The sequence below is a fragment of the Grampus griseus genome, assembly GCF_964374135.1.
Source record: "Grampus griseus genome assembly, chromosome: 18".
NCBI lineage: Eukaryota > Metazoa > Chordata > Mammalia > Artiodactyla > Delphinidae > Grampus > Grampus griseus.
In genome coordinates, this window is record NC_139012.1 from 28192906 (window position 1) to 28220588 (window position 27683).

General features: G+C 37.5%; 1 protein-coding gene across 1 annotated transcript in view; it reads right to left on the reverse strand.

Moving 5' to 3' along the window:
- The window catches only part of SCEL (sciellin), a 130966-nt gene that overhangs the window by 43188 nt on the left and 60095 nt on the right, over nucleotides 1-27683 (reverse strand). Inside the window, exons 10-15 of the mRNA XM_082675543.1 lie at nucleotides 25526-25591; nucleotides 23695-23754; nucleotides 12617-12661; nucleotides 11136-11195; nucleotides 4059-4118; nucleotides 2827-2886 (exon numbers count right to left, since the gene is read on the reverse strand). Coding sequence (XP_082531669.1) covers nucleotides 2827-2886; nucleotides 4059-4118; nucleotides 11136-11195; nucleotides 12617-12661; nucleotides 23695-23754; nucleotides 25526-25591 — 351 coding nt within the window. The remainder of the gene's footprint in view (nucleotides 1-2826; nucleotides 2887-4058; nucleotides 4119-11135; nucleotides 11196-12616; nucleotides 12662-23694; nucleotides 23755-25525; nucleotides 25592-27683) is intronic.

A 27683-nucleotide genomic window follows, 5' to 3' on the forward strand; every position in this document is an offset into this window, starting at 1 on the left:
TAGTCAATAAAGAAGAGTGTGCTATTTAATGTAGTAATGTAAAATAATATTTTGAGCTCAACTGTGGGAAGCAATGCCTCATAGTGTATACGTCTTCAATATTTATGCATTCTTTCTATCCACAAATAGTTATGGAAAGCCTACTATGGGCCCCAAGTTATGGGATAGCTGTGAACAATACAGACGGGCTTAGCCCTCAAGAAGCTTCCATTCTAACTTGATGAGTGGCAGGCAATATGCAGTCAAACGTGTAAATGAATGCCACATTTCCAGATAATAATATATGCTATGAAGAAAGTAAAAAAGAGTGCCTGGTGCCTGCAATGCTGGGGTTGAAGGAGGGGGTGGTGACTTAATTATATTCAATGGTCAGAAACGATCTCTTTGAGAACGTGACAATATGGGAATAGAGCTTCCCAAAGTGGGAATAGCATACACAGAAGTGTTAAGGCAGAAGTGAGCCTGGAATAGAAAAAAGATCAGTTTGGCTGGACTTTACTGAACACGTGAAAGGCCATCGCTAAAGTTTAGAACTTTATTCTACCTGAAATAAGAGAACATTGAAAGTTTTTTATAAGGGAGGGAGATGATCTTATTTTACTTTTAAGAGATCTACAGAATTTAATTATGCTTGGTAAAGGAAAAAAAAAAAAAGATGACTACTGTCCCTAAAAGGTCCCAGGAAGCACACACATACACAACCATGAACATAGGTAGTCATATACACACAAAAGCACACGTATATACTCACACATATATTTAGGCACACACAAGCATGTGTACACATGTACACAATCAAACACACATTTTCACTTGTTTGCACAGACACACACCCGTATGCACTCACACATGTAGGCATACATGCATGAATGCACACACAAGCATACACACATGAATGCACACATTTGCACGTGTGTCTACACATGTGTACACATAGGCACACACACGCACACCCCAACCTATGAAAAACAATAGGTGATGATTTGAAATACTCTTTTTAATAAAAATTAGAAAGGAAAAACATGAATTTTTCTTGGACAGTCAAAGTAAGTTAAATATTTGAACAGAATCTAAATTATTAAGAAAACACAATTCACGTGAATCTTTATCATTGCTAAAACTATTTGTATCTACTATGTGCCAGGCATGACAGTATTATGATCCCTATTTTGTAGATGAGTAAACTGAAGCATGGGGACACAGCTAGCAAGTGACAGAGCCAGAATTTGAACCCGGGTCTTTTAGACTCCCTGCTCCCAACCTCAAGTTACCTCCCTGAAATACCCAGGTAACCAAGGAAGTCAGTGCTCTCTTCTCAGTCTGTCGGTTGCAAAACTGTACACGTCTGCAACTCATAGGGTCACTGGGCCTGCAACCACACTGCTGCTGAGAACAGGACGGCCTGACAGCACACACCAGCTTTCAGCCAGCCAGGCTCTGCTGACAGGGCCTGCAGGCATCAGTGACACATTTTAGAATCAATGCATAATAACACGTACTGAGTGAATGGAATGGAAAGGAGTTCAAAAGAAACCACATGGAATTATTTGGTATACTTTTCAGCAACACATCAACAAGCTCAGTTTCAGATATGTTCCATCTGTTTTTTAAAAAATAAAAAAAGAAGCAAGAGGACATAAGCTTTCCAGATTTACTTGACAATTCATGGGTAGGGTAATTCGTTTACAAGGTACACTTTGTTAAGCTCTTCATCTTTAAACATACACTGCACTATATACACATACCCACACTACACACAAACACAGTACACATGTACACACACAGTTTGTACATAAACACATCCACACACACACTACTTACACTCCCACAGACATAGACTTGTTTATATATGCTATTTATGCAAACATACACACACACTACTTATACATACACACATACGTTTATATATATATATATATATATATATATATATATATATATATGCATTGTGATGGTTAATTTCATGTGTCAGTTTGACTGGGCCACAGAGTGCCCAGATATTTGGTCAAATATTATTCCAGGTGTGTCTGTGAGTGTTTTGGGATGAGATTAACATGTGAATCTGTAGACTGAGTAAAGCAGATGGCCGTCCTTAACATGGGTGGGCCATAGCCAAGCAGCTGAAAGACTGAATAGAACCAAATGCTGAGTTAAGAAGAGACTTTGCCTGCCTGACTGCTTGACCTAAGACCTTGTTCTCTTGCCCTTGGACTGGAACTTAACCATGGGCTCTCTTGGTCCTCAGGCCTTCAAACTTGAACTGGAACTACTATTGTCTCTCTTGGGTCTCCAGCTTGCCAACGATGGGTCTTGAGACTTCTCAGCCTCCAGAAGGGCATGTGCCAATTCCTTATAATAAATCTCTCTCTCTCTCTCTCTCTCTCTCTCTCTATTCTATTGTTCTGTTTCTCTGGAGAACCCTGATTAATACACACACATACACTTATACCAACACACTTATACATATACACTAATATATACACACATTTATACGTAACACACTATTTACACATGCACATACACATACAGACTCACACACACACACACACACACATACACTTACACACAAAGAAATAAATAGTAGAGGAGGGTAGTCAAATTCTCATTTAATTTCTCAAAATCTACCTTATAGCAAATGTCACCTGAGAATAAAACGCAAGAGGTCACTCTGTGTATCACTCATATAGAATTGCTTAATATGACGTATGTGGAAAAAAAGAGTTCAGTTCGGTTTGAATTTCAATTTGCTCTCCTGAATGCAAGCACTCAGAATTCCAATGTGTTTATAAATGCCAAAGGAGAAATAAAAAGCTTTAAATTACTTACCCCTTGATATTTTTATTTGTTTCAGGATTCTCTTTAATAAGCCCATTGAGGTCTTCTTTCCTTTGAATAAGGAAATGAGTTTTAATGAATGTCATTAAAATAAAACACTGATCAAGTGAACAATGATTGGCAAAATTAAGAAGTGGTAAGTATACACGTTCTCTATCAATGTAATTTTTAAAGCTCTAAATGCAAATGAAAATTCTTCTCTTACTTCTTGAGCTGAAGACCATTTAAGTTTCCTAATTTACCAACAAGAAACATATGATGTTTTTGTTTCATTCTCAAAATGCATAAGTGTACATGAAACTTGTTATTTAACAAAATCAGCTTTGCCCTCAGATACATCTTGTTAGAACACCCCAGATGGGTGACACTGAAGTAATGCTGAGTTAGATAAAGTTCTATACTGGATCCAGATAGAATGTAAATTTCCATCTAACAAATCAGATATAATTGCCTATTCTGTTTTTAAATAATAAGAATAATGTAAAAGATGATAATAGTTTAACAATATGAAAAATAATTTTAAAAATATATGTCTTCATATAAACGCAACCATTCCCCCTTTTAAAATATAATTAGATTATGGTGAATTATAAGAGCAAGAAAAAATACCTTACATGGTAGGAAAATTAATGACACTTCTTGGGGAGACACATGTCACCTCCATTAAAATGAACTGAGTAATACCAAAAGGGGTATAGCTCGAACCCAAAGTGGGCAGTGGAGGATGGCAGAGGTATCGTGATTAAGTACTGCTGCCTTGTCAACATAGTCCTGAAGAAGAGAAGTGGTGGGATGTTCTTCCTCCCAGTGTGTGTATCTGCCCAGCCCCTCCCCTGGGCTGCCTTCTGAGACCACCATGCTCAAAGAAGTTGATTTTCAGTAGTTTTAGTCAACACTCACTCTTGGCTATCATTGTCATTTTGGAGATCCACTTTTAAAATATTGTCAAGATTGTGCTTTCTTTAGATCCAAAGAAATTCAATTCAGTAACTCACCCCTAAAACCAAATCAAAATCTGGGAGAAAAGGCAACTTACTATTAAACATTGGAGCAATTCTTCAAAAATAAGCAATTTTATTGGGAGCAAGGAGGAAAGGTCATGTGGCCTATCATTATTATCCGATTCCATGCCAGTAAAACACATTTCTAAAGTTAAAATGCCAAATCATTTTATCTTATTGTCACTTACAGAAATCAGATTTAAAGATACTAATCAGTCTTACGCAGTGGTGTTTTCACTTTCTTTGGGATTCACTTTGATAACATTATCAAGGTCTTCACCTCTTAAAAAAAAATTAGATCAGTTTCAAAGTATTCCCACAGTATTTTTTATATACACATTCCATATTATTGATGATTAATTCAAGCTTTTGGAGAAGATTATTATAATGGTATTAAATTCATTTTTGTTATGAAAGTTACCTATCAATAATATAGTTAAGTTACTTTCTTGTTTTTGTCAGTCCTTTGATTAACTTAATAAGACTTCCAAGGCCTTGGTTTCTTTATAACATTTGAGGGGGCAGGGAGAGCACAGCAACAGAGAGAGAAAGAGAGATTCAACAGTAGATTTTTCACAACAGCAGTAAGACATTATCAGTACCTGAAACATCAGAAGTCTTTAGAAATATTTAATTCAAGTGGCTCTTCTCATGCCAAATGCTGATATGCTAACTATCCTACAGTGAGGACCCAACCATTACTCGGTTATGATTAAATCAATTTGATTAAATCAATTTATTTAAATCAATTTAAACGTAGACATTCCCCCCCACATCTCAGCTTTTGCTTTCTTTGTCCTTTGAGGGTGGGTTGGTGAGAAACTAACTTTAATACATGTGTTGAGATATTGTCTTCCTTGAACATGAAAATCATTCACATCAAGGGTGGAAATCAGATGATCAACATTTTAAATCTAAACATTCTGAAGATTTAGACAAATCATTTTAAATAAAAAGTAACCTGGGAAAGGTAGAAATAACTCTTTGATGACACCAGTACTTTATGTGACTTGACCACAACCAATAAAACTTTCACACGCCCAATAGCTTAAAACAATTAGGGAATATGAAAGCTAATCTCTCTAAATCCCCTGGTTCAATGCCATTTTCATCTGTCTCTGTCTTTCACTGTGATAAGACTGCTGACATTTGAGGTTCCTTCTGCGTAAGGAAGAAGGAAGGGAGACAGGCAGGGAAGAAGGAAAAGAAACTGTGGGCTCTCCCTACCACACCAAACAGACCCATCTTTTCTGCATCAAAGCCCAGCTGCTATCAAGTTATACCAGCTTACAAACCCCTTCTCTTTTCTCCTCCTTCCTAGCCCACACGATTGACTTGTGTTGTTCATCCCACTTTTCCTAATTTCCACCACTTGTATGGAACTTTCCAAACTTCAGTTATTTATTTATCTTTTAATTAATTAATTAATATTATTTTTAACATCTTTATTGGAGTATAACTGCTTTACAATGGTGTGTTAGTTTCTGCTTTATAACAAAGTGAATCCTATACATATACATATTTCCCCATATCTCCTCCCTCTGGCGTCTCCCTCCCACCCTCCCTATCCCACCCCTCTAGGTGGTCACAAAGCACAGAGCTAATCTCCCTGTACTATGCATCTGCTTCCCACTAGCTATCTATTTTACATTTGTTAGTATATATAAATCCATGCCACTCTCTCACTTCATCCCACCTTACCCTTCCCCCTCCCCGTGTCCTCAAGTCCATTCTCTACGTCTGCGTTTTTATTCCTGTCCTGTCCCTAGGTTCTTCAGAATAATTTTTTTGTTTTCTTTTTAGATTCCATTTATATATGTTAGCATACGATATTTATTTTTCTCTTTCTGACTTACTTCACTCAGTATGACAGTCTCTAGGTCCATCTACCTCATTACAAATAACTCAATTTCGTTTCTTTTTATGGCCGAGTAATATGCCATTGTATATATGTGCCACATCTTCTTTATCCATTCATCTGTCAATGAACACTTAGGTTGTTTCCATGTCCTGGCTATTGTAAATAGAGCTGCAATTAATATTGTATAGTACATGTCTCTTTTTCAATTATGGTTTTCTCAAGATATATGCCCAGTAGTGGGATTGCTGGGTCGTATGGTAGTTCTATTTTTAGTTTTTTAAGGAATGTCCATACTGTTCTCCATAATGGCTGTATCAATTTACATTCTCACCAACAGTGCACGAGGGCTCCCTTTTCTCCACACCCTCTCCTGCATTTATTGTTTGTAGATTTTGTGATGATGCCCATTCTGACTGGTGTGAGGTGATACCTCATTATAGTTTTGATTTGCATTTCTCTAATGATTAGTGATGTTGAGCATCCTTTCATGAGTTTGTTGGCAATCTGTATATCTTCTTTGGAGAAATGTCTGTTTAGGTCTTCTGCCCATTTATGGAGTGGGTTGTTTGTTTTTTAGATACTGAGCTGCATGAGCTACTTGTATATTTTGGAGATTAATCCTTTGTCCGTTGCTTCATTTGCAAATATTTTCTCCCATTCTGAGGGCTGTCTTTTCATCTTGTTTATAGTTTCCTTTGCTTTGCAAAAGCTTTTAAGTTTCATTAAGTCCCATTTGTTTATTTTTGTTTTTATTTCCGTTTCTCTAGGAGGTGGGTCAAAAAGGATCTTGCTGTGGTTTACGTCATAGAGTGTTCTGCCTGTGTTTTCCTCTGAGATTTTGATAGTGTCTGGCCTTAAATTTAGATTTTTAATCCAATTTGAGTTTATTTTTGTGTACGGTGTGTTCTAATTTCATTCTTTTACATGTAGCTGTCCAGTTTTCCCTGCACCACTTATTGAAGAGGCTGCCTTTTCTCCATTGCATACTCTTGCTTCCTTTATCAAAGATAAGGTGACCATATGTGCGTGGGTTTATCTCTGGGCCTTCTATCCTGTTCCATTGATCTATATTTCTGTTTTTGTGTCAGTACTATACTGTCTTCATTACTGTACCTTTGCATTATAGTCTGAAGTCAGGGAGCCTGATTCCTCCAGCTCTATTTTTCTTTCTCAAGATTGCTTTGGCTATTCGGAGTCTTTTGAGTTTCCATACACATTGTGAAATTTTTTGTTCTAGTTCTGTGAAAACTGCCATTGGTAGTTTGATAGGGATTGCACTGAATCTGTAGATTGCTTTGGGTAGTATAGTCATTTTCACAATGTTGATTCTTCCAATCCAAGAACATGGTATATCTCTCCATCTGTTTGTATCATCTTTAATTTCTTTCATCAGAGTCTTATAGTTTTCTACATACAGGTCTTTTGTCTCCTTAGGTAGGTTTATTCCTAGGTATTTTATTCTTTTTTGTTGCAGTGGTAAATGGGAGTGTTTCCTTAATTTCCCTTTCAGATTTTTCATCATTAGTGTATAGGAATGAAAGAGATTTCTGTGCATTAAGTTTGTATCCTGCTACTTTACCAAATTCATTGATTAGCTCTAGTAGTTTTTCTGGCAGCATCTTTACAATTCTCTATCTAAAGTATCATGTCATCTGCAAACAGTGACAGTTTTACTTCTTCTTTCCTGATTTGGATTCCTTTTTATTATTTTTTCTTCTCTGATTGTTATGGCTAAAACTTCCAAAACTATGTTGAATAAGAGTGGTGAGAGTGGGCAACCTTGTCTTATTCCTGATCTTAGTGGAAATGGTTTCATTTTTTTACCATTGAGAACAATGTTGGCTGTGGGTTTGTCATATATGGCCTTTATTATGTTGAGGTAAGTTCCCTCTATGCCTACTTTCTGTAGGGTTTTTATCATAAATGGGTGTTGAATTTTGTCAAAATCTTTCTCTGCATCTATTGAGATGATCATAGATGATCATCTTTTCTCCTTCAATTTGTTAATATGGCGTATCACATTTATTGATTTCTGTATGTTGAAGAATTCTTGCATTCCTGATCATGGTGTATGATCCTTTTAATGTGCTGTTGGATTCTGTTTGCTAGTATTTTGTTGAGGATTTTTGCATCTATGCTCATCAGTGATATTGGCCTGTAGTTTTCTTTTTTTTGTTGGAAGATTTTTAATCACAGTCTCAATTTCAGTGCTGTGATTGGTCTGTTTATATTTTATTTCTTCCTGGTTCGGTCTTGGAAGGTTGTGCTTTTCTAAGAATTTGTTGATTTCTTCCAGGTTGTCCATTTTATGGCATATAGTTGCTTGTAGTAATCTATCATATTCCTTTGTATTTCTGCAGTGTCAGTTGTTACTTTTTCTTTTTCATTTCTAATTCTGTTGATTTGAGTCTTCTCCCTTTTTTTGTTGATGAGTCTGGCTAATGGTTTATCAATTTTGTTTATCTTCTCAAAGAACCAGCTTTTAGTTTTATTGATCTTTGCTATCATTTCCTTAATTTGTTTTTTATTTATTTCTCATCTGATCTTTATGATTTCCTTCTTTCTGCTAACTTTGGGTTTTCTTTTGTTCTTCTTTCTCTAATTGCTTTAGGTGTAAGGTTAGGTTTTTTATTTGAGATGTTTCTTGTTTTTTGAGGTAGGATTGTATTGCTATAAACTTCCCTCATAGAACTGCTTTTGCTGCATACCATAGGTTTTGGGTCATCGTTTTCTCATTGCCATTTGTTTCTAGGTATTTTTGGATTTCCTCTTTGATTTCTTCAGTAATCTCTTGGTTATTAAGTGGTGTATTGTTTAGCCTCCATGTGTTTGTATTTTTTTACAGTTTTTTTCCTGTAATTGATATCTAGTCTCATAGCATTGTTGTCAGAAAAGATACTTGATACGATTTCAGTTTTTTTAAATTTACCAAGGCTTGATCTATCCTGGAGAGTGTTCCATGAGCACTTGAGAAGAAAGTGTATTCAGTTGTTTTTGGATGGAATGTCCTATAAATATCAATTAAGTCCATCTTGTTTAATGCATCATTTAAAGCTTGTGTTTCCTTATTTATTTTCATTTTGGATGATCTGTCCATTGGTGAAAGTGGGGTGTTAAGTCCCCTACTATGATTGTGTTACTGTTGATTTCCTCTTTTATGGTTGTTAGCGTTTGCCTTATGTATTGAGGTGCTCCTATGTTGGGTGCATAAATATTTACAATTGTTATATCTTCTTCTTGAATTGATCCCTTGATCATTATGTAGTGTCCTTCTTTGTCTTTTGTAATAGTCTTTATTTTAAAGTCTATTTTGCCTGCTATAAGAATTGCCACTCCAGCTTTCTTTTGATTTCCGTTTGCACGGAGTATCATTTTCATCCCCTCTTTAGTCTGTATGTGTCCCTAGGTCTGAAATGGGTCTGTTGTAGACAGCATATATACGGGTCTTGTTTTTGTATCCATTCAGCCAGTCTATGTCTTTTGGTTGGAGCATTTAAACCATTTACATTTTAGGTAATTATCAATATGTATGCTCCTATTACCATTTTCTTAATTGTTTTGGGTTTGTTATTTTAGGTGTTTTCCTTCTCTTGTGTTTCCTGCCTAGAGAAGTTCCTTTAGTATTTGTTGTAAAGCTGGTTTGGTGGTGTGAATTCTCTTAGCTTTTGCTTGTCTGTGAAGGTTTTAATTTCTCCATTGAATCTGAATGAGATCCTTGATCGGTAGAGTAATCTTGGTTGTAGGTTTTTCCCTTTCATCACTTTAAATGTGTCCTGCCACACCCTTCTGGCTTGCAGATTTTCTGCTGAAAGATCAGCTGTTTACCTTATGGGGATTCCCTTGTATAATATTTGTTGTTTTTCCCTTGCTGCTTTTAATATTTTTTCTTTGTATTTAATTTTTAATAGTTTGATTAATATGTGTGTTGGCATGTTTCTCTTTGGATTTATCCTGTATGAGACTCTCTGTGCTTCCTGGATTTGATTGACTATTTCCTTTCCCATATTAGGGAAGTTTTCAACTATAATGTCTTTAAATATTTTCTTAGTCCCTCTCTTCTTTTCTTCTTCTGGGATCCCTATAATTTGAATGTTGGTGCGTTTAATGCTGTCCCAGAGGTCTCTGAGACTGTCCTCAATTCTTTTCATTCTTTTTTCTTTATTCTGCTCTGTGGTAGTTATTTCCACTATTTTATCTTCCAGGTCACTTATCTGTTCCTCTGCCCCAGCTATTCTGCTATTTATTCCTTCTAGAGGATGTTTAATTTCATTTTCCAAAGTTCATTTCTTAAAAAACCTGAAATCTCATCTTTTCCTGTAAAACTCATATAGCCACTTACAGAGAACTGACTGCTTTCCACTTCATCTGTTCCCCATTTGGAAAAAAAAAATCACCTGTAATAATGTTTGCACATTCACATTATAGTAATATGTTGGTAATAAGTGTTCAGTGTCTGAATGGAGTTTGTGATTGCCCCCACTTTTCGTTATATAGACTTTGTTGTGTTCTACATCAGAGAGGGTTAAGAAGGCATACTGCAGAGTTTGACTTGGAATGCTAGAATACCCATCTGTGCACAGCTTGGCACAGATCAATGGTTTTTAAAGATAACCAGGACAATAGAAATAATCATCATGGTAGGAAAAGGCAAATCTAATGACACACTGAATACAAGATAAACAGCCAATCTGGAGAAAAAGCAGTAGAGACCTCAGAAATCTTTATCCTTTGTCATTCTTGATTGTTCTGGGATTTTCTTTAATGAAACTGTCAAAAGTTTGATTTCTTTCAACATGAAAAATAATGTCAGTAGTAATTCATTTTCTAGTATATCAGTGTCAGTCTAAAACTATAAGTTAACCTCTTTAAATGCTCTTTAAATTAATGGTTACTGATCATTAATTAATCTTTTTTATGATACAAAATAAATAAAAGCATGGCTTTTGACCTTGAGATGTTTACAAGTATATCTGAGTGATATACATATGAAGTGACTCAATCAAGATTCCAACTGAAAAATGCCTCAGTCCCTTAGAAAGACTTCAGTGGTGAGGGGCTATGCTCCCAGTATCAATATGTCCTATAGTGAACATATTTAGTTCATAAACCAGCCTACTGTTCACTACTTGTAACAGTCAGTTTGATTTCTTTCACTTTTAGATGTAAAAGGGAACTTAGAGACCATCTAGATCATACCCTTCATTTTATGGACTGAGGAAACAGAGGTCTCCAGAGGTTAAGCTACTTGTCCAGGGTCACCCAGATTGATGTTGGTGGCAGAGCCAGCACCAAGACACCGACCCATCTCCTGACCCTGATAAAGTGCCTCTTCCACCAGCCTGTCTGACTTTTGTCTTGAGCAGGGGGTCTCCCCAGGAAATGGCATACAGTTTAGGACTCAATCAAAGAAGCCTGTATGAGTCTCAATCAAATCTTACCCTTTGCCATCTTTGTCTGTCTGGGTATTCACAACAATGAGATTTTCAAGGCTTTTGGGTCTATAAAACACAAAGAAATTCAAATAAAAGACTGCATATTGAAATAAAATTGTGTGGTATCTTGAAAGGTCAGATACAGTAAAAATTTTTCATGAATTGCTCATTTACTCTTACTGAATAGAGCAGCAGAAATCCTTCTGGGCAATCATGTCTGAACTAAATTTACAATACTGAGTGCACTGCCCCATCTGCTAGGACATTTTTATGCCAGAGGACATAACTCCCTTCCAGCTAATAATGTCTGAAAGAATAAAACAAGCAATCTGGGAGATAATATTTTCAGGTTAGAGACAGACACACTTACATTTTCTCTGTTGGCTCTGCCTTAAGATTTGCTCTAAAGAGACCATCAATACCCTTATTTCTTTAAATGTATTGAACAAAGAGTCTCATCAGTGCTAATAATGGATACTTAACTCATAAAAACATAGATAAGTTTATACCTAAGACAGGAAAAATAGCTGGTTAGGAAAGATGAGCTACAATTCTTGAAATCACTTTATTCCAAACAGGTATCTTCCTAGACTCAAAATTTAAATTGCAGTGGACCTTAAAGAAAAGAAAAGATACAGACTGGGGATCTACAAGCTGTAATAGGTTCATGGATGTGTTGTTTGGGTTCATGGAGTGTTTTTGTTTTTTATGTGGACCAATATTTACAAAGCTGGCCATTACATGTAGACACCTGGAGTTTCAGGATCTCCTGAAAGTGTCCTGCAATTTTAGGCTCAAATTCTCACGTGGCAACATCAGCTGGAGCTGAGAAACAGCTGGGCTCTCCCGGTCAGGGCGCTCCCTCTACAATACAGAGCCAGCTCCCTTCACTCATCTATCCCTGCCTGGTCCCAGTAGGCCATGAAGTCTGATTCTTAATCTAATACCTCCTCTCTTTATAGATAAGAAAACGGACATTTGCTTTGTTTCTTCTTCACTTTGGTCCCTGCCCGTTTTGTATGTTAGTGTGCCAAGTAACAGAGAGAGAACTAAAATTGCACAGACCTCTAACACAAACCTCAATTAATATGATCTTTAAGTTATGCAATTACAAATGACTCACAATAAGGAGATAATGTTAACTAAGAAGATGAGTGGTTTTTGTAGTGGTTCAACTACAAGCATTCAGTGACCAAACCAAATTGTTTACATACTAATATATTAGCATTCAGGAAGAGAAATGTGGTTATTTTTATAACTGCCTTACTAAACACTGGTGTGTGAAAATCAAAGACACTTCAATATTAGTGTCTTTAAATTGTAATAACCATTTATAACAATGATGAAACGATTTCTGCAAGCTTTTTATTCAAGATTTGTAGGACGCTTTTGACTAGCCCAGTATATGGGTCCTCATGCTCAAATACTGAAAAATAACAAAGCAAATTCAGTAATAAAGCGAAAAAATAGATGTTTTAAAATCTTACCTATTCAAGCTTTTGTTCATTTTGTTGAGATTACCTAAGTCTTCACTTTGGGGAGAGAAAAGAATATCTTACATTAGTAAAATCCTGGGGCAGATTCAGCTTAAAACAACTATTTCTGAGTTCTCTGAAGTTCAATGTACGTCCCACATTTATCATCCACGAAAATTCTCTCTATCTCTCAAAGCTCTCCTCAAACACCCCTTTCGCCAAGAAATCTTTCCCAGTCCTTTAACTGAGTAGAGTCCCCTACATTTTTGGAAGCCTTGCAGCGTTTTGGATTTTTGTATCTCCTTTACGGTACCTACATTGCTATACTTTGTAATATAGTAATCATACACTTGTCTCATGTTAATGTCCTTGCTTCTACCGATACTAGTGTACATAGAGACACAGACACACACACACACACACACACACACAGACACACACACACACCACTTAAAATTTCGAAATGTATTTTATATTGGATCCTCTTCAGTGTTTAATACGGGGTTTTTCACACAGTAGATGCCTTAATACAGGTTTTACTTGAATCAACAAATTCAGGTATGTTGACTAATTATAGATTCTATCTTTGCATAATGTACTTGCACAAAGCAGCTTTTGGAAAACACTCATTTATCAGTAAGTCTGGCTTCTCTCTTGAACTCTACTCTCCCTTATTCCAGTTCAGCTACACTTGCTCTCCTGTTTCCATACTTGAAAACTGTAAAGACTCTACTGACTGCTTCTTCAGAAGCTACTTGTTTAAGCTAACCCCCTGGATTCTGGAATATTCCTTAGAACCACAGGAGCTCAGCCTTCTCCCCAAGGAAGGCAGCCGCAGTGGTTTTTCATTCCTGTTTGCTCCTCACAATATATCCTCTCCTCAACCCTTCTATCCACCCACTTCACCCCCATTTCTCTTGCCTTCCCCGCCCAGTTTTCCAGTTCACAAGTCTTGGTTTTCCCTTCTTCCTGCTCTAGCCTCACATATTTTTCACACTTCCTGAATGTTCCTCTTTCTTCTCAAGTCATCATTGATGTTGACCAGGAGGCCATGAGGCCAAGTAACTTGGTAGTTAGACATTCAGGTTCCCAAGTTAGGGATACCTGGATTCTAGTCAGGTAGTTATTAGTTGGTGACTCTGGGTGAGTTACCTAACCTCTTGCTCCCTCAATTATTTTCATCTGTAAAATAAGAATACTAATTGTACCTACCTCAAAAAAGAACCAATAAATTAATGAATAGAAAGTGATTAGGATTATACCTGGCATGTCATAAACTCTCAATTTAATTTTGGCAATTATAGTAAACAGTTTCCAGTCATATTAATTTTTTCATTTAAAAATGCTCATTATATTTATTTTTTAAACTGAATTTAGAGGCACCAAGACTTTGGCTCAGCCTTAGAGAGCTATGGTCGTTGAGTCAGTAATGTGCTTAGAAGATGCCTGGCATAGCAGATAACCAGAATAACTACTGAAACAGCTCTCTCAGGAATCTGAAAAACTCATTCAATCAACAGCCATCACAGAGATGAATCGTTTCACGTAATATTGCATATTCAATGGAAGAACTGAAGGCTGAGAATAAATATAGAAATGTGAAAGTTGCTGACCCTGACCAAAAATGGATTAACGTTCTATCCTTGTGTGAGACAAACACTACCCAGTGCCCTGACACAATGCTGCATTGTCATTTCTTATTTGAAATTCTACCTTCCAACACTGAGGCTACAAATCTGTTCCATGTCCCCAAGGGAAAGAGCAAACTCTGTAAATTTTAGCCCTAGACCTTTCTGACTGGTGAGTCACAATGATGAGATCAGGATTTGGGCTTCCACGAGAAAATTAACATAAATCATGAGAAGACACTCTGTGGGAAATTAAGTGAAATGGGGGCTGCACTCTGAACAAAGGAGTTGAGTTTTCAAAATGGCCTTAAATTGATGAAAGCTTTGGATATTAAATTTCACCACTGCATTTACAATAAATTAAATGCTCTTAGTCAGATAGGAGTAAGAGTTCATTTTTCAAAGGAGTATTACAAAGCAACTAAGATAAATACAGCTATGTCTCATCCCTCTAGACAGTCCACAGTAACGATTCTCAGCTATCGATGCAAAAGACATTTCCCCTGGCCCACGTCAAAGCAACAGCTTCTCCCCATGAAGAACGTATCTGGCTGTGGAATTCGTGCATCCTGGTGAGGGAGAGGGGACAGGAAAGTTAAACTAACTGCAGCTCTCACTGTTTTTGTTGGACTTGTGCCAAACCATAAGTGCCCTTCAGCATCGCTCACCTATCTCTCCCTTAAACACCCACCAAAAATCTATCCAGTCCAAAAAACTGTCCAATCCCTATTAAAAATAAAATATTACCTCAAACAAAAATAATTAAATAAAATTAGAGATCTAGGCACTTAGACAACAAGGAAATGAAAACATTCAGGATAATTTCGACTATCTCTGTCTGGATCTAGAGCTACTACTTTGTCCATGAGTTTGCAGCAAAGAGCTAAGTGTCACTTCTGTTTCTTCTCTTCAGTTCTTTGACTGAGACTGCAATCCTTAATAACATTCTTAGCACTGCTAAATTCCATTAAACAAGGAAAAATTTTGTAGGCACAGGATTTAAACTATGGAATGTTTATACTCAGGGTTTTCTCACTGCTCATCATTGTTTTACCATTATCTACTATATAAACACTTCTACTTTGCACAAAACATTGTGTCAGACTTTGCAGATGACAGATGGTAGGACAAAAAATCTGCTCTAAGAGATTAAAGAGATAATAAAGATGAGACATTTACATAAATACCACGAAACTATACCAAATATGATTAGTTGTTATATAATATGAATAATGGAGCTGTAATAGCTTAGAGAGGCAGAAGTCACATCTCACTGGATCACTCAGGGAAGACTTCACAGAGGAGGTGGTATGTGATCTGGATCTTGAAAAATGGGTAGGACTTGGATGGATGGATATGGTGGCCTTGAGGTTGGAAAAGGCCACCATGTGGATGGAATGGTATAAAGAAAGGCAGAGGCTCTGGAAACTACAGAAAGAAAGTGATTAAATTTGGTACTGCATGTAGGATGTAATGTAAGGGTGAAGTCAGAAATTGCTAAAGAATGTTAGGTTGGAGGCAGGTTATCAAGGCATTGAATGAGGTTATACATAATTGAATACATAATTGAACAGGCAATGGGGAGCCAGGTGGAGTGATTTTTCCAGCAGAATCGTAGAAAGAAAACTCTGGCAGTGATGGGTAGTAATGGTCTACTGGGGGGAGAGATGAGGAGTGTAAGTCAATCTGGATACCTATTCTGATAACCTGTGATGGAACCAATGATGGTCTGAACTGGGGTGAGGTCGTGGGGGTGTGCAGGGCATTTTAGACATTTAATCCATATGTGCCTAATACTACACAAAGGGGTCAAGACATGAAAGAATCAAAAATGATTCCGGGGGGGACCTTTAAGATGGCGGAGGAGTAAGATGTGGAGATCACCTTCCTCCCCACATATACAACAAAAATGCATCTACTTGTGGAACAACTCCTACAGAACACCTACTGAACGCTGGCAGAAGACCTCGGACCTCCCAAAAGACAAGAAACTCCCCACGTACCTGGGTAGGGCAAAAGAAAAAACAGAGACAAAAGGATAGGGACGGGACCTGCACCAGTGAGAGGAAGCTGTGAAGGAGAAAGGTTTCCACACACTAGGAAGCCCCTTCACTGGTGGACACGGAGGGTGGGCGAGGGGGCAGGGGGCGGGAAGCTTCGGAACCACGGAGGAGAGCGCAGCCACATTGGTGCTGAGGGTAAACCGGAGAGATTCCCGCACAGAGGATCAGTGCCGACCAGCACTCACCAGCCTGAGAGGCTTGTCTGCTCCCCCGACGGAGCGGACGGGGGCTGGGAGCTGAGGCTCGGGCTTCGGAGGTCGGATCCCAGGGAGAGGACTGGGGTTGGCAGCGTGAACACAGCCTGAAGGGGGCTAGTGCACCACGGCTAGCCGGGAGGGAGTCTGGGAAAAAATCTGGACCTACTGAAGACGCAAGAGACTTTTCTTGCCTCTTTGTTTCCTGGTGCGCGAGGAGAAGGGATTAAGAGCGCCGCTTAAAGGAGCTCCAGAGACGGGTGCGAGCCGCCGTGATCAGCGTGGACCCCAGAGACAGGCATGAGACGCCAAGGCTGCTGCTGCCGCTACCAAGAAGCCTGTGTGAAAGCACAGGTCACTCTCCACACCTCCCCTCCCGGGACCCCGTGCAGCCCGCCACTGCCAGAGTCCCGGGATCCAGGGACAACTCCCCCGGAAGAACGCATGGCGCGCCTCACGCTGGTGCAACGTCACGCCGGCCTCTGCCGCTGCAGGCCAGCCCCGCACTCCGTACCCCTCCCTCCCCCCGGCCTGAGTGAGCCAGAGCCCCCGAATCAGCTGCTCCTTTAACCCTGTCCTGTCTGAGCGAAGAACAGATGCCCTCAGGCGACCTACACGCAGAGGCGGGGCCAAATCCAAAGCTGAACCCCAGGAGCTGTGCAAACAAAGAAGAGAAAGGGAAATCTCTCCCAGCAGCCTTAGGAGCAGTGGATTAAATCTCCACAGTCAACCTGATGTACCTGCATCTGTGGAATACCTGAATAGACAACGAATCATCCCAAATTGAGAAGGTGGACATTGGGAGCAACTGTAGACTTGGGGTTTGCTTTCTTCATCTAATTTTTTTCTGTTTTTATGCTTACTATAATTGGTAGATTTGTTTATTGATTTGGTTGCTCTCTTCCTTTATTTTATATATATAAAATATATATATTTTTCCTTTTTCTCTTTTTGTGAGTGTGTATATGTATGCTTCTTTGTGTGATTTTCTCTGTATAGGTTTTCTTTTACCATTTGTCCTAGGGTTCTATCTGTCCTTTTTTTTTTTTTAATATAGTTTTTAGTGCTCGTTATCATTGATGGAATTGTTTATTGGTTTGGTTGCTCATTTCTTTTCTTTTTTTATTACTTTTAATTTTTTTACTTTAATAATTAATTTTTTTAAAATTTTAATTATTTTCTTTCTTTTTTTTTCCTCCGTTTTCTTCTGAGCTGTGTGGCTGACAGGGTCTTGATGCTCCGGCCGGGTGTCAGGCCTGAGCCTCTGAGGTGGGAGAGCCGAGTTCAGGACATTGGTCCACCAGAGACCTCCTGGCCCCACGTAATATCAATCAGGGAGAGCTCTCCCAGAGACCTCCATCTCAATGCTAAGACCCGGCTCCACTCAACAACCAGTGCTGGATGCCCCATGCCAAACAACTAGCAAGACAGGAAAATAACCCCACCCGTTAGCAGAGAGCCTGCCTAAAATCATACTAAGTTCACAGACACCCCAAAACACACCACCGGACACGTTCCTGCCCACCAGAAAGACAAGATCCAGCCTCATCCACCAGAACACAGGCACAAGTCCCCTGCACCAGGAATCCTACACAACCCACTGAACCAACCTTACCCACTGAGGGCAGACACCAAAAACAACGGGAACTATGAACCTGCAGCCTGTATAAAGAAGACCCCAAACATAGTAAGTTAAGCAAAATGAGAAGACAGAGAAATACACAACAGATGAAGGAGCAAGGTAAAAACCCAACAGACCAAACAAATGAAGAGGAAATAGGCAGTCTACCTGAAAAAGAATTCAGAGTAATGATAGTAAACATGATCCAAAATCTTGGAAATAGAGGGAGAAAATGCAAGAAACATTTAACAAGGACCTAGAAGAACTAAAGAGCAAACAAACAATGAGGAACAACACAATAGATGAAATTAAAAATTCTCTGGAAAGAATCAATAGCAGAATAACCGGGGCAGAGGAACGGATAAGTGACCTGGAAGATAAAATAGTGGAAATAACTACAGCAGAGCAGAATAAAGAAAAAAGAATGAAAAGAATTGAGGACAGGCTCAGAGACCTCTGGGACAACATTAAACACACCGGCATTTGAATTATAGGGGTCCCAGAAGAAGAAGAGAAAAAGAAAGGGACTGAGAAAATATTTGAAGAGATTATAGTTGAAAACTTCCATAATATGGGAAAGGAAGTAGTCAAGTCCAGGAAGAGCAGAGAGTCCCATACAGGAAAAATCCAAGGAGAAACACACCAAGGCACATGTTAATCAAATTATCAAAAATTAAATACAAAGAACAAATACTAAAAGCAGCAAGGGAAAAACAACAAATATTATACAAGGGAATCCCCATAAGGTAAACAGCTGATCTTTCAGCAGAAAATCTGCAAGCCAGAAGGGTGTGGCAGGACATATTTAAAGTGATGAAAGGGAAAAACCTAAAATCAAGATTACTCTACCCACCAAGGATCTCATTCAGATTCGACTGAGAAATTAAAACCTTTATAGACAAGCAAAAGCTAAGAGAATTCTGCACCACCAAACCAGCTTTACAACAAATACTAAAGGAACTTCTCTAGGCAGGAAACACAAGAGAAGGAAAACACCTAAAATAACAAACCCAAAACAATTAAGAAAATGGTAATAGGAACATACATATCGATAATTGCCTTAAAGGTAAATGGAATAAATGCTCCAACCAAAAGACATAGACTGGCTGAATGGATGCAAAAACAAGACCTGTATATATGCTGTTTACAAGAGACCCACTTCAGATGTAGGGACACATACAGACTGAAAGTGAGGGGATAGAAAAAGATATTCCATGCAAATGGAAATCAAAAGAAAGCTGGAGTAGCAATTCTCTTATCAGACAAAAAAACCTTTGAAATATAGACTATACTATTACAAGAGACAAGGGATCAATCCAAGAAGAAAATATAACAATTGTAAATATTTATGCACCCAACATAGGAGCACCTCAATACATAAGGCAAAGACTAACAGCCATAAAAGGGGAAATTGCCAGTAATGCAATAATATTAGGGGACTTTAACACCCCACTTTCACCAATGGACAGATCATCCAAAATGAAAATAAATAAGGAAACACAAGCTTTAAATGATACATTAAACAAGATGGACTTAATTGATATTTATAGCACATTGCATCCAAAAACAACAGAATACTCTTTATTCTCAAGTGCTCATGGAACATTCTCCAGGATAGATCATATCTTGGGTCACAATCAAGCCTTGGTAAATTTAACAAAACTGAAATCGTATCAAGTATCCTTTCTGACCAAAACGCTATGAGATTAGAAATCAGTTACAGGGGGGAAAAAGAGTAAAAAACACAAACACATGAAGGCTAAACAATACGTTACTAAATAACCAAGAGATCACTGAAGGAATCAAAGAGGAAATCAGAAAGTACCTAGAGACAAATGACAATGAAAACATGACAACCCAAAACGTATGGGATGCAGCAAAAGCAGTTCTATGAGGGAAGTTTATAGCAATACAATCCTACCTCAAAAAACAAGAAACATTTCAAATAAATAACCTAAACTTACACCTAAAGCAATTAGAGAAAGAAGAACAAAATAAATCCAAAGTTAGCAGAAGGAAAGAAATCATAAAGATCAGATCAGAAATAAATGAAAAGGAAATGAAGAAAATGATAGCAAAGATCAATAAAACTAAAAAGCTGGTTCTTTGAGAAGATAAACAAAATTGATAAACCATCAGCCATATGCATCAAGAAAAAAAGGGAGAAGACTCAATCAACAGAATTAGAAATGAAAAAGAAAAAGTAACAACTGACACTGCAGAAATACAAAAGATCATGAGAGATTACTACAAGCAACTATATGCCAATAAAATGCACAACCTGGAAGAAATGGACACATTCTTAGAAAAGCACAACTTTCCGAGACTGAACCAGGAAGAAATAGAAAATATAAACAGACCAATCACAAGCACTGAAATTGAGACTGTAATTAAAAATCTTCCAACAACAAAAAAAAGCCTAGGACCAGATGGTTTCACAGGCGAATTCTATCAAACACTTCGAGAAGAGCTAACACCTATCCTTCTCAAACTCTTCCAAAATATAGCAGAGGGAGGAACACTCCCAAACTCATTCTATGAGGACACTGTCACCCTGATACCAAGACCAGACAAAGATGTTACAAACAAAAAGAAAACTACAGGCCAATATCACTGATGAGCATAGATGCAAAGATCCTCAACAAAAGACTAGCAAATAGAATCCAACAGCACATTAAAAGGATCATACACCATGATCAGGTGGGGTTTATTTAAGGAATGCAAGAATTCTTCAACATATGCAAATCAATCAATGTGATAATCCATATTAACAAATTGAAGGAGAAAAAACATATGATCATCTCAATAGATGCAGAAAAAGCTTTTGACAAAATTCAACACCCATTTATGATAAAAATCCTCCAGAAGGTAGGCATAGAGGGAACTTACCTCAACATAATAAAGGCCATATATGACAAACCCACACCCAACATCATTCTCAATGGTGAAAAACTGAAAGCATTTTCCGTAAGATCAGGAACAAGACAGGTTGCCCACTCTCACCACTATTATTCAACATTGTTTTGGAAGTTTTAGCCACAGGAATCAGAGAAGAAAAAGAAATAGAAGGAATCCAAACAGGAAAAGAGGAAGTAAAACTGTCACTGTTTGTTGATGACATGGTACTATACACAGAGAATCCGAAAGATGCTACGAGAAAACTACTAGAGCTAATCAATCAATGTGGTCAAGTAGCAGGATACAAAATTAATGCACAGAAATCTCTTTCATTCCTATACACTAATGATGAAAAATCTGAAAGAGAAATTAAGGAAACACTCTCATTCACCATTGCAACAAAAAGAATAAAATACCTAGGAATAAACCTACCTAAGGAGACCAAAGACCTGTATGTAGGAAACTATAAGACTCCGATGAAAGAAATTAAAGATGATGCAAACAGATGGAGAGATATACCATGTTCTTGGATTGGAAGAATCAACGTTGTGAAAATGACTCTACTACCCAAAGCAATCTACAGATTCAATGCAATCCCTATCAAACTACCAATGGCATTTTTTACAGAACTAGAACTAAAAAGTTCACAATGTGTATGGAAACATAAAAGACCCCAAATAGCCAAAGCAATCTTGAGAAAGAAAAACAGAGCTGGAGGAATCAGGCTCCCTGACTTCAAACTATACTACAAAGCTACAGTAATGAAGACAGTATAGTATTGGCACAAAAACAGAAATATAGATCAGTGGAACAGGATAGAAGGCCCAGAGATAAACCCACGCACATATGGTCACCTTATCTTTGATAAAGGAGGCAAGAATACACAATGGAGAAAAGGCAGCCTCTTTAATAAGTGGTTCTGGGAAAACTGGACAGCTACATGAAAAGAATGAAATTAGAACACTCCCTAACACCGTACACAAAAATAAACTCAAAATGGATTAACGACCTAAATGTAAGGCCAGACAATATAGAACTCTTAGAGGAAAACAGGAGGAACACTCTATGACATAAAACACAGCAAGATCCTTTTTGATCCACCTCCTTGAGAAATGGAAATTAAAACAAAAATAAACAAATGGGACTTAATTAAACTTAAAAGTTTTTGCACAGCAAAGGAAACCATAAACAAGATGAAAATACAACCCTCAGAATGGGAGAAAATATTTGCAAATGAAGCAACTGACAGAGGATTAATCTCCAAAATATACAAGCAGCTCATGCAGCTCAATATCAGAAAACAAACAACAGAATCCAAAAATGGGCAGAAGACCTGAATGAACATTTCTCCAAAGAAGATATACAGATCGCCAACAAACACATGAAAGGATGCTCAACATCACTAATCATTAGAGAAATGCAAATCAATACTACAATGAGGTGTCACCTCATTGTGATATCTCAGAATGGCCATCATCACAAAATTTACAAACAATAAATGCTGGAGAGGGTGTGGAGAAAAGGGAACCCTCTTGCACTATTGGTGGGAATGTAAATTGATACAGCCACTATGGAGAACAGTATGGAAGTTCTTTAAAAACCTAAATATAGAACTACCATATGACCCAGCAATCCCTCTACTGGGCATACACCTTGAGAAAACCATAATTCAAAAAGAGTCATGTACCACAATGTTCATTGCAGCTCTATTTACAATAGTCAGGACATGGAAACAACCTAAGTGTACATGAACTGATGAATGGATAAAGAAGATGTGGCACATACATACAATGGAATATTACTCAGCCTTAAAAAGAAACAAATGTGTAGTGAGGTGAATGGACCTAGAGACTGTCATACAGAGTGAAGTAAGTCAGAAAGAGAAAAACAAATACTGTATGCTAACACATATGTATGGAATCTAAAAAAAAAAAAAAAAGGTACTGAAGTACCTAGGGGCAGAATAGTAATAGAGACATAGACATAGAGAACGGACTTGAGGACACGGGGCGGGGGAAGGGTAAGCTGGGACAAAGTGAGAGAGTGGCATGGACATACATACACTACCAAATGTAAAATAGCTAGCTAGTTGGAAGTAGCCGCATAGCACAGGGAGATCAGCTCGGTGCTTTGTGACCTCCTAGAGGGGTGGGATAGGGAGGGTGGGAGGGAGGATGATGCAAGAGGGAGGAGATATGGGGATATATGTATACATATAGCTGATTCACTTTGTTATACAGCAGAAACTAACACACCATTGTAAAGTAATTATACGCCAATAATGATGTTAAAAAAAAAAAATGGTTCCAGAAAGGTGATCTTGCCTAAATGAGAGAAGGCAGGAAATAGCACATTTGGGGAGGAAGGTGAAAATAGCCTAGGACATTCTAAATGGGGGTGCTGGGGAGACAGATAAATAAGGATCTGGGTCAGCAACATAAATACAGGACTCAGGGTTTGGAATAAGGTCACCATCATGGACAACTATGGTGACCAGGATGAGCACTACTCACCAGAAGAGAAAGCAGAGGATGAAGAGTGTCCATAAATGTTAGTACCACCCATTTCTAATTACCACGCTAATCTAGAGAGCCTGAGTCTTTCTTCTTTGAAATTATATGTGATAAACAGCATTTGAAACAAAAAGAGAAGAAAAATGCAAGTTCAAAAGCTCTTGAGCTCTTACCCCTTGTCAGCTTTCTGAAATGAAGTGGCCACTTTGACGATGTTTTCAAGATCCTGACCCCTTCAAACAAACAAACTCAAGTCAATGAAGGAGCTAAAATGTCTGATCTGTGTTCAGTGAAGAAAGCAAAACTCCAAGTGTTATCAGGAGTTACTGAGTTTAACTGAATAACAAAATAGTCTGTCATGTCAGCTCACGGCATTCACACACACACACACACACACCAGTCACTCCACTTGGGCATTGGCTCTGCCATCTACTGCTCACTGAAATAACTGCAGTTTCTCCTAAAGACTGATATTGGTTGTACACAATTTATATACTTAAAAGGATATGGATAAACTGGGAGATTGGTATTGACATATACACATTACTATATATAAAATAGATAACTAATAAGAACCTGCTGTATAGCACAGTGAACTCTACTCAATACTCTGTAATGGCCTATATGGGAAAAGAATCTAAAAAAAAAAGGGTGGATATTAAAAAAAAAAAAAGGATATGGAAAAAAAATTCAATTAACTGCAAAAGTAAACACAGAAACATGTTCCGAAGTTTTTCTACCAACCAAGGAGCATTAAGCAACATATTCAGATGATCAATTAGTCCCTTATATGAGGTGAAAGTATCTGTCTTCTTATGTTTCCAAAGGGAAAGAAAGTACATTTAAAACTGTAGCTGAGCTTGAATCCCCTCTGGTCTCCCTAGGTCATGAAAAGGAATAATTAGGGAAATCCTTACAGCTTTACCTGTAATTAAGACCTGTGCTTCATAAATGATATCTTAGAAAGTTAATAGGGTTCCACGAAGATAGAATTTTGTAGTCAAGTAAATTTGGGAAACATAACCGACTTTTAGAGATTTGGAATATGTATAAGCACACTGAAGGTTCTGGGAAGTTCATGATAGAGAGCTCTATTCCATTGTGTTTCCTAAACATGTAAGCCATTAAATGCTTCTTTCACAAAACATTCATTGACATCTTGTGGCACATGGGACATAGTTTGGGAAAGATAGAGATAGAGCTGTACCTTAAGGTACTAAGTACAGGGTACTCTCCCCAAAGGTAAGATACCTGTGTGATGCATGCCTGAGAGTCAAGGGAGATAATAAAGAAAATAAAAATATGTAAGTTTGGCACTTTGGAAAATGTGTTTCAGTCAAAAAAAATTGTCTAAAAAAATTGGCTTATTATAATGGTTAAGATGGTAAATTATGTTAGGTTTTTAACCATAATAAAAAAATTGGTTTATCATATTGATAGATCTATAAAATAACATTGTTCAAAAACTAATTTTAAAAATAGTGTTTTTCAAATAAATAAATAAATATCCAAAACAAGTACTAAATTGGATGGGATGTTCAAGACAACAGGCGTAAACCAGCACTGTCAGGGGGAAACCTTGCTCAAAAGCATCAGTGCAATTTGTAAGCCTTTTTCTGATGGTGCAGGTGAAGCTGAATATGATCTTGTCATACAGCCAGTTCTAGGCAAAGCTTTTGCAGATGTTCAATCAAATAACTATATTTCCACCTATTCACTTACACGTCAACAACAGCGGTTTTCCTGTCTTAAGGGGTTTAATCTTATTCTGTTATCATGTTCAGACAATTTTGGTTGCTCATAATGTAATGCTTAGAATAGAAATAAAAGTAATAAAATTCTGTAGGTACATATAAAAACATTTATTACCCACTATTGAAGTCAGCTGGAAAACTGATTTGTCTATTTTATTATTAATTTTAGGTATGTTTGTGTTCCAACAAAGCATACTTTATCATATCTACAATTACACAGATATAGATATATAGATATAGACCACTATACCTTATATTTCTTTCAGCAGATCTGCTGGTTTCTGTATATGCACTTGGTTTAGGTGGACATATCTGCCTATATTTTTCAAGTTAAAGATAATGTCTGTTAGGTAAGAAAACACTTCTCTGTTAGATTTAATTTATGAGAAAACATTTACATTCAAAGAGATGAAAGTGTGTTTGAACAATACCACTACTGGAGATAAAAATCTTCTAAATATGTTCATGTTCATTTTATTTTAGTTTCCAGTCATCAATAAAGAATTTTTACACTTATCTCTATTAGATAATGATACAATATTTAAAAATAATAAGAATCAGGGCTTCCCTGGTGGCTCAGTGGTTAAGAGTCCGCCTGCCAATGCAGGGGACACGGGTTCCAGCCCTGGTCCGGGAAGATCCCACATGCCGCGGAGCAGCTGAGCCCGTGCGCCACAGCTACTGAAGCCCGCGCCCTGGAGCCCGTGAGCCACAACTGCTGAGCCCGCATGCCACAACTGTTGAGGCCCACGTGCCTAGAGCCCGTGCTCTGCAACGGGAGAGGCCACCTCAGTGAGAAGCCTGTGCACTGCAAAGAAGACCCAACGCAGCCAAAAATAAATAAATAAAATAAAAAATAATAAGAAGAAGAATCATTTTTTGTTAGGTATCAGATTTTTTTCTCAAAGACTTATCCCATTTGAATACTATCAAGAAATATGTTTTCTCAGATAAGATGGTAAAGACTTTCATATTTCCAGTACACCCACCACATTGAGAAAGACCACACTGAGTTGTTAGAATTAAATTTTACAGTACTAGGTTCTGTTACAATTTGTGATATAAGACTTTTCTCTGCTGTTTTTCTAAGTATCTGATTGGCCTACTTATACATTCTTGCTTGTTCTCAAGAAATTATATTCAACTATTTTTTTGTACTCCTGAGGACATGTGTTAATTACATAGGAAACACTTCCCTTTCATATTCTTTCATTAAAGTCATCTTGCTGTGATTAAAGTAATCAGGGTTTTAACATGCAAGTTGTCCTCATTTTATATTTAAGATCATTTGTGGAAGAAATAAATTAGAGTAGTAAAAATGGATTAGACCAGTTCCCACGGAATCTAGCTTCTTTTGAATCTGTACAAGGTCACTGCTCTAGAGTCCTGAGTTTTAGTTTAGAATTTAGGTGGTACTAACACCAACTTTTTTTAGCCCCCTAAAAAATCTTATTCAAATTAAGATTTAATTGTTCAGTACTATCAGAGTAAAAGGAAAAATAATGTAAGATAGAAAGCCTGAGAAGTTATTTTTAAGAGTATAATTATAACCGTTGCACAAATTAAAAATTATAAATCTGGCCTATATTTTAATTAATTCAATGAAGAAGTATTCTCTTAACATTAAAAAAAAGTATCTTCTCCTCCCAAGGACAAAATTTCAAAGGTACTGTGAAATTTCACTGAATAGAAATTCAGACCTGGGTTTTTAACTCTTAGGTTGAATGCCTAAAGCTACACAGCCCTGCCACCCAATCAGCATTTTCTGGCTGAAGTTACCCCCTTAATAAAGAATAGTTCTCAAATTGTCTTACATGTTGTCAAAAGAATCACCATCAAAAAGTAAAAATACAAAAGAATCAAAGGCAGGCCATTAAGCAAATCTAATGTATTCAGTCTTCATTGAGATACCATTTTTTAAATCTCTCAATAATAATGGAAATGTGCCATGTAGGTCTTGAAAAACAGTTCGATACGATATGATTAAACTGTTTAACAGGAACACATGGGAAGATGTTCAGATCTCTGAATTTGTTTTTTTTTTTTTTTTTTTTGCGGTACGCGGGCCTCTCACTGCTGTGGCCTCTCCCGTTGTGGAGCACAGGCTCCGGACGTGCAGGCCCAGCGGCCATGGCTCACGGGCCCTGAATTTGTTTTTAAGTATTAATTATAGAGCACTGGAGATTCAAAGTAGAAAAGCAAGTCTGTCTTTTTTTCTTGGTTCGGAGACAAGTTAATTAGAACATTTTTTCAAATTTTGTGATAGTTTTGAAATAAATTACAAATGTCTCAATTAAAATAAGACTAAAGAACTACCCACTTCCTGGACATGACTACTGTTTAGTTTCTATATTGAAAGTACTTCCATAAGACAAGTAATGGCCATAAGTATCCAACGACAAACATAA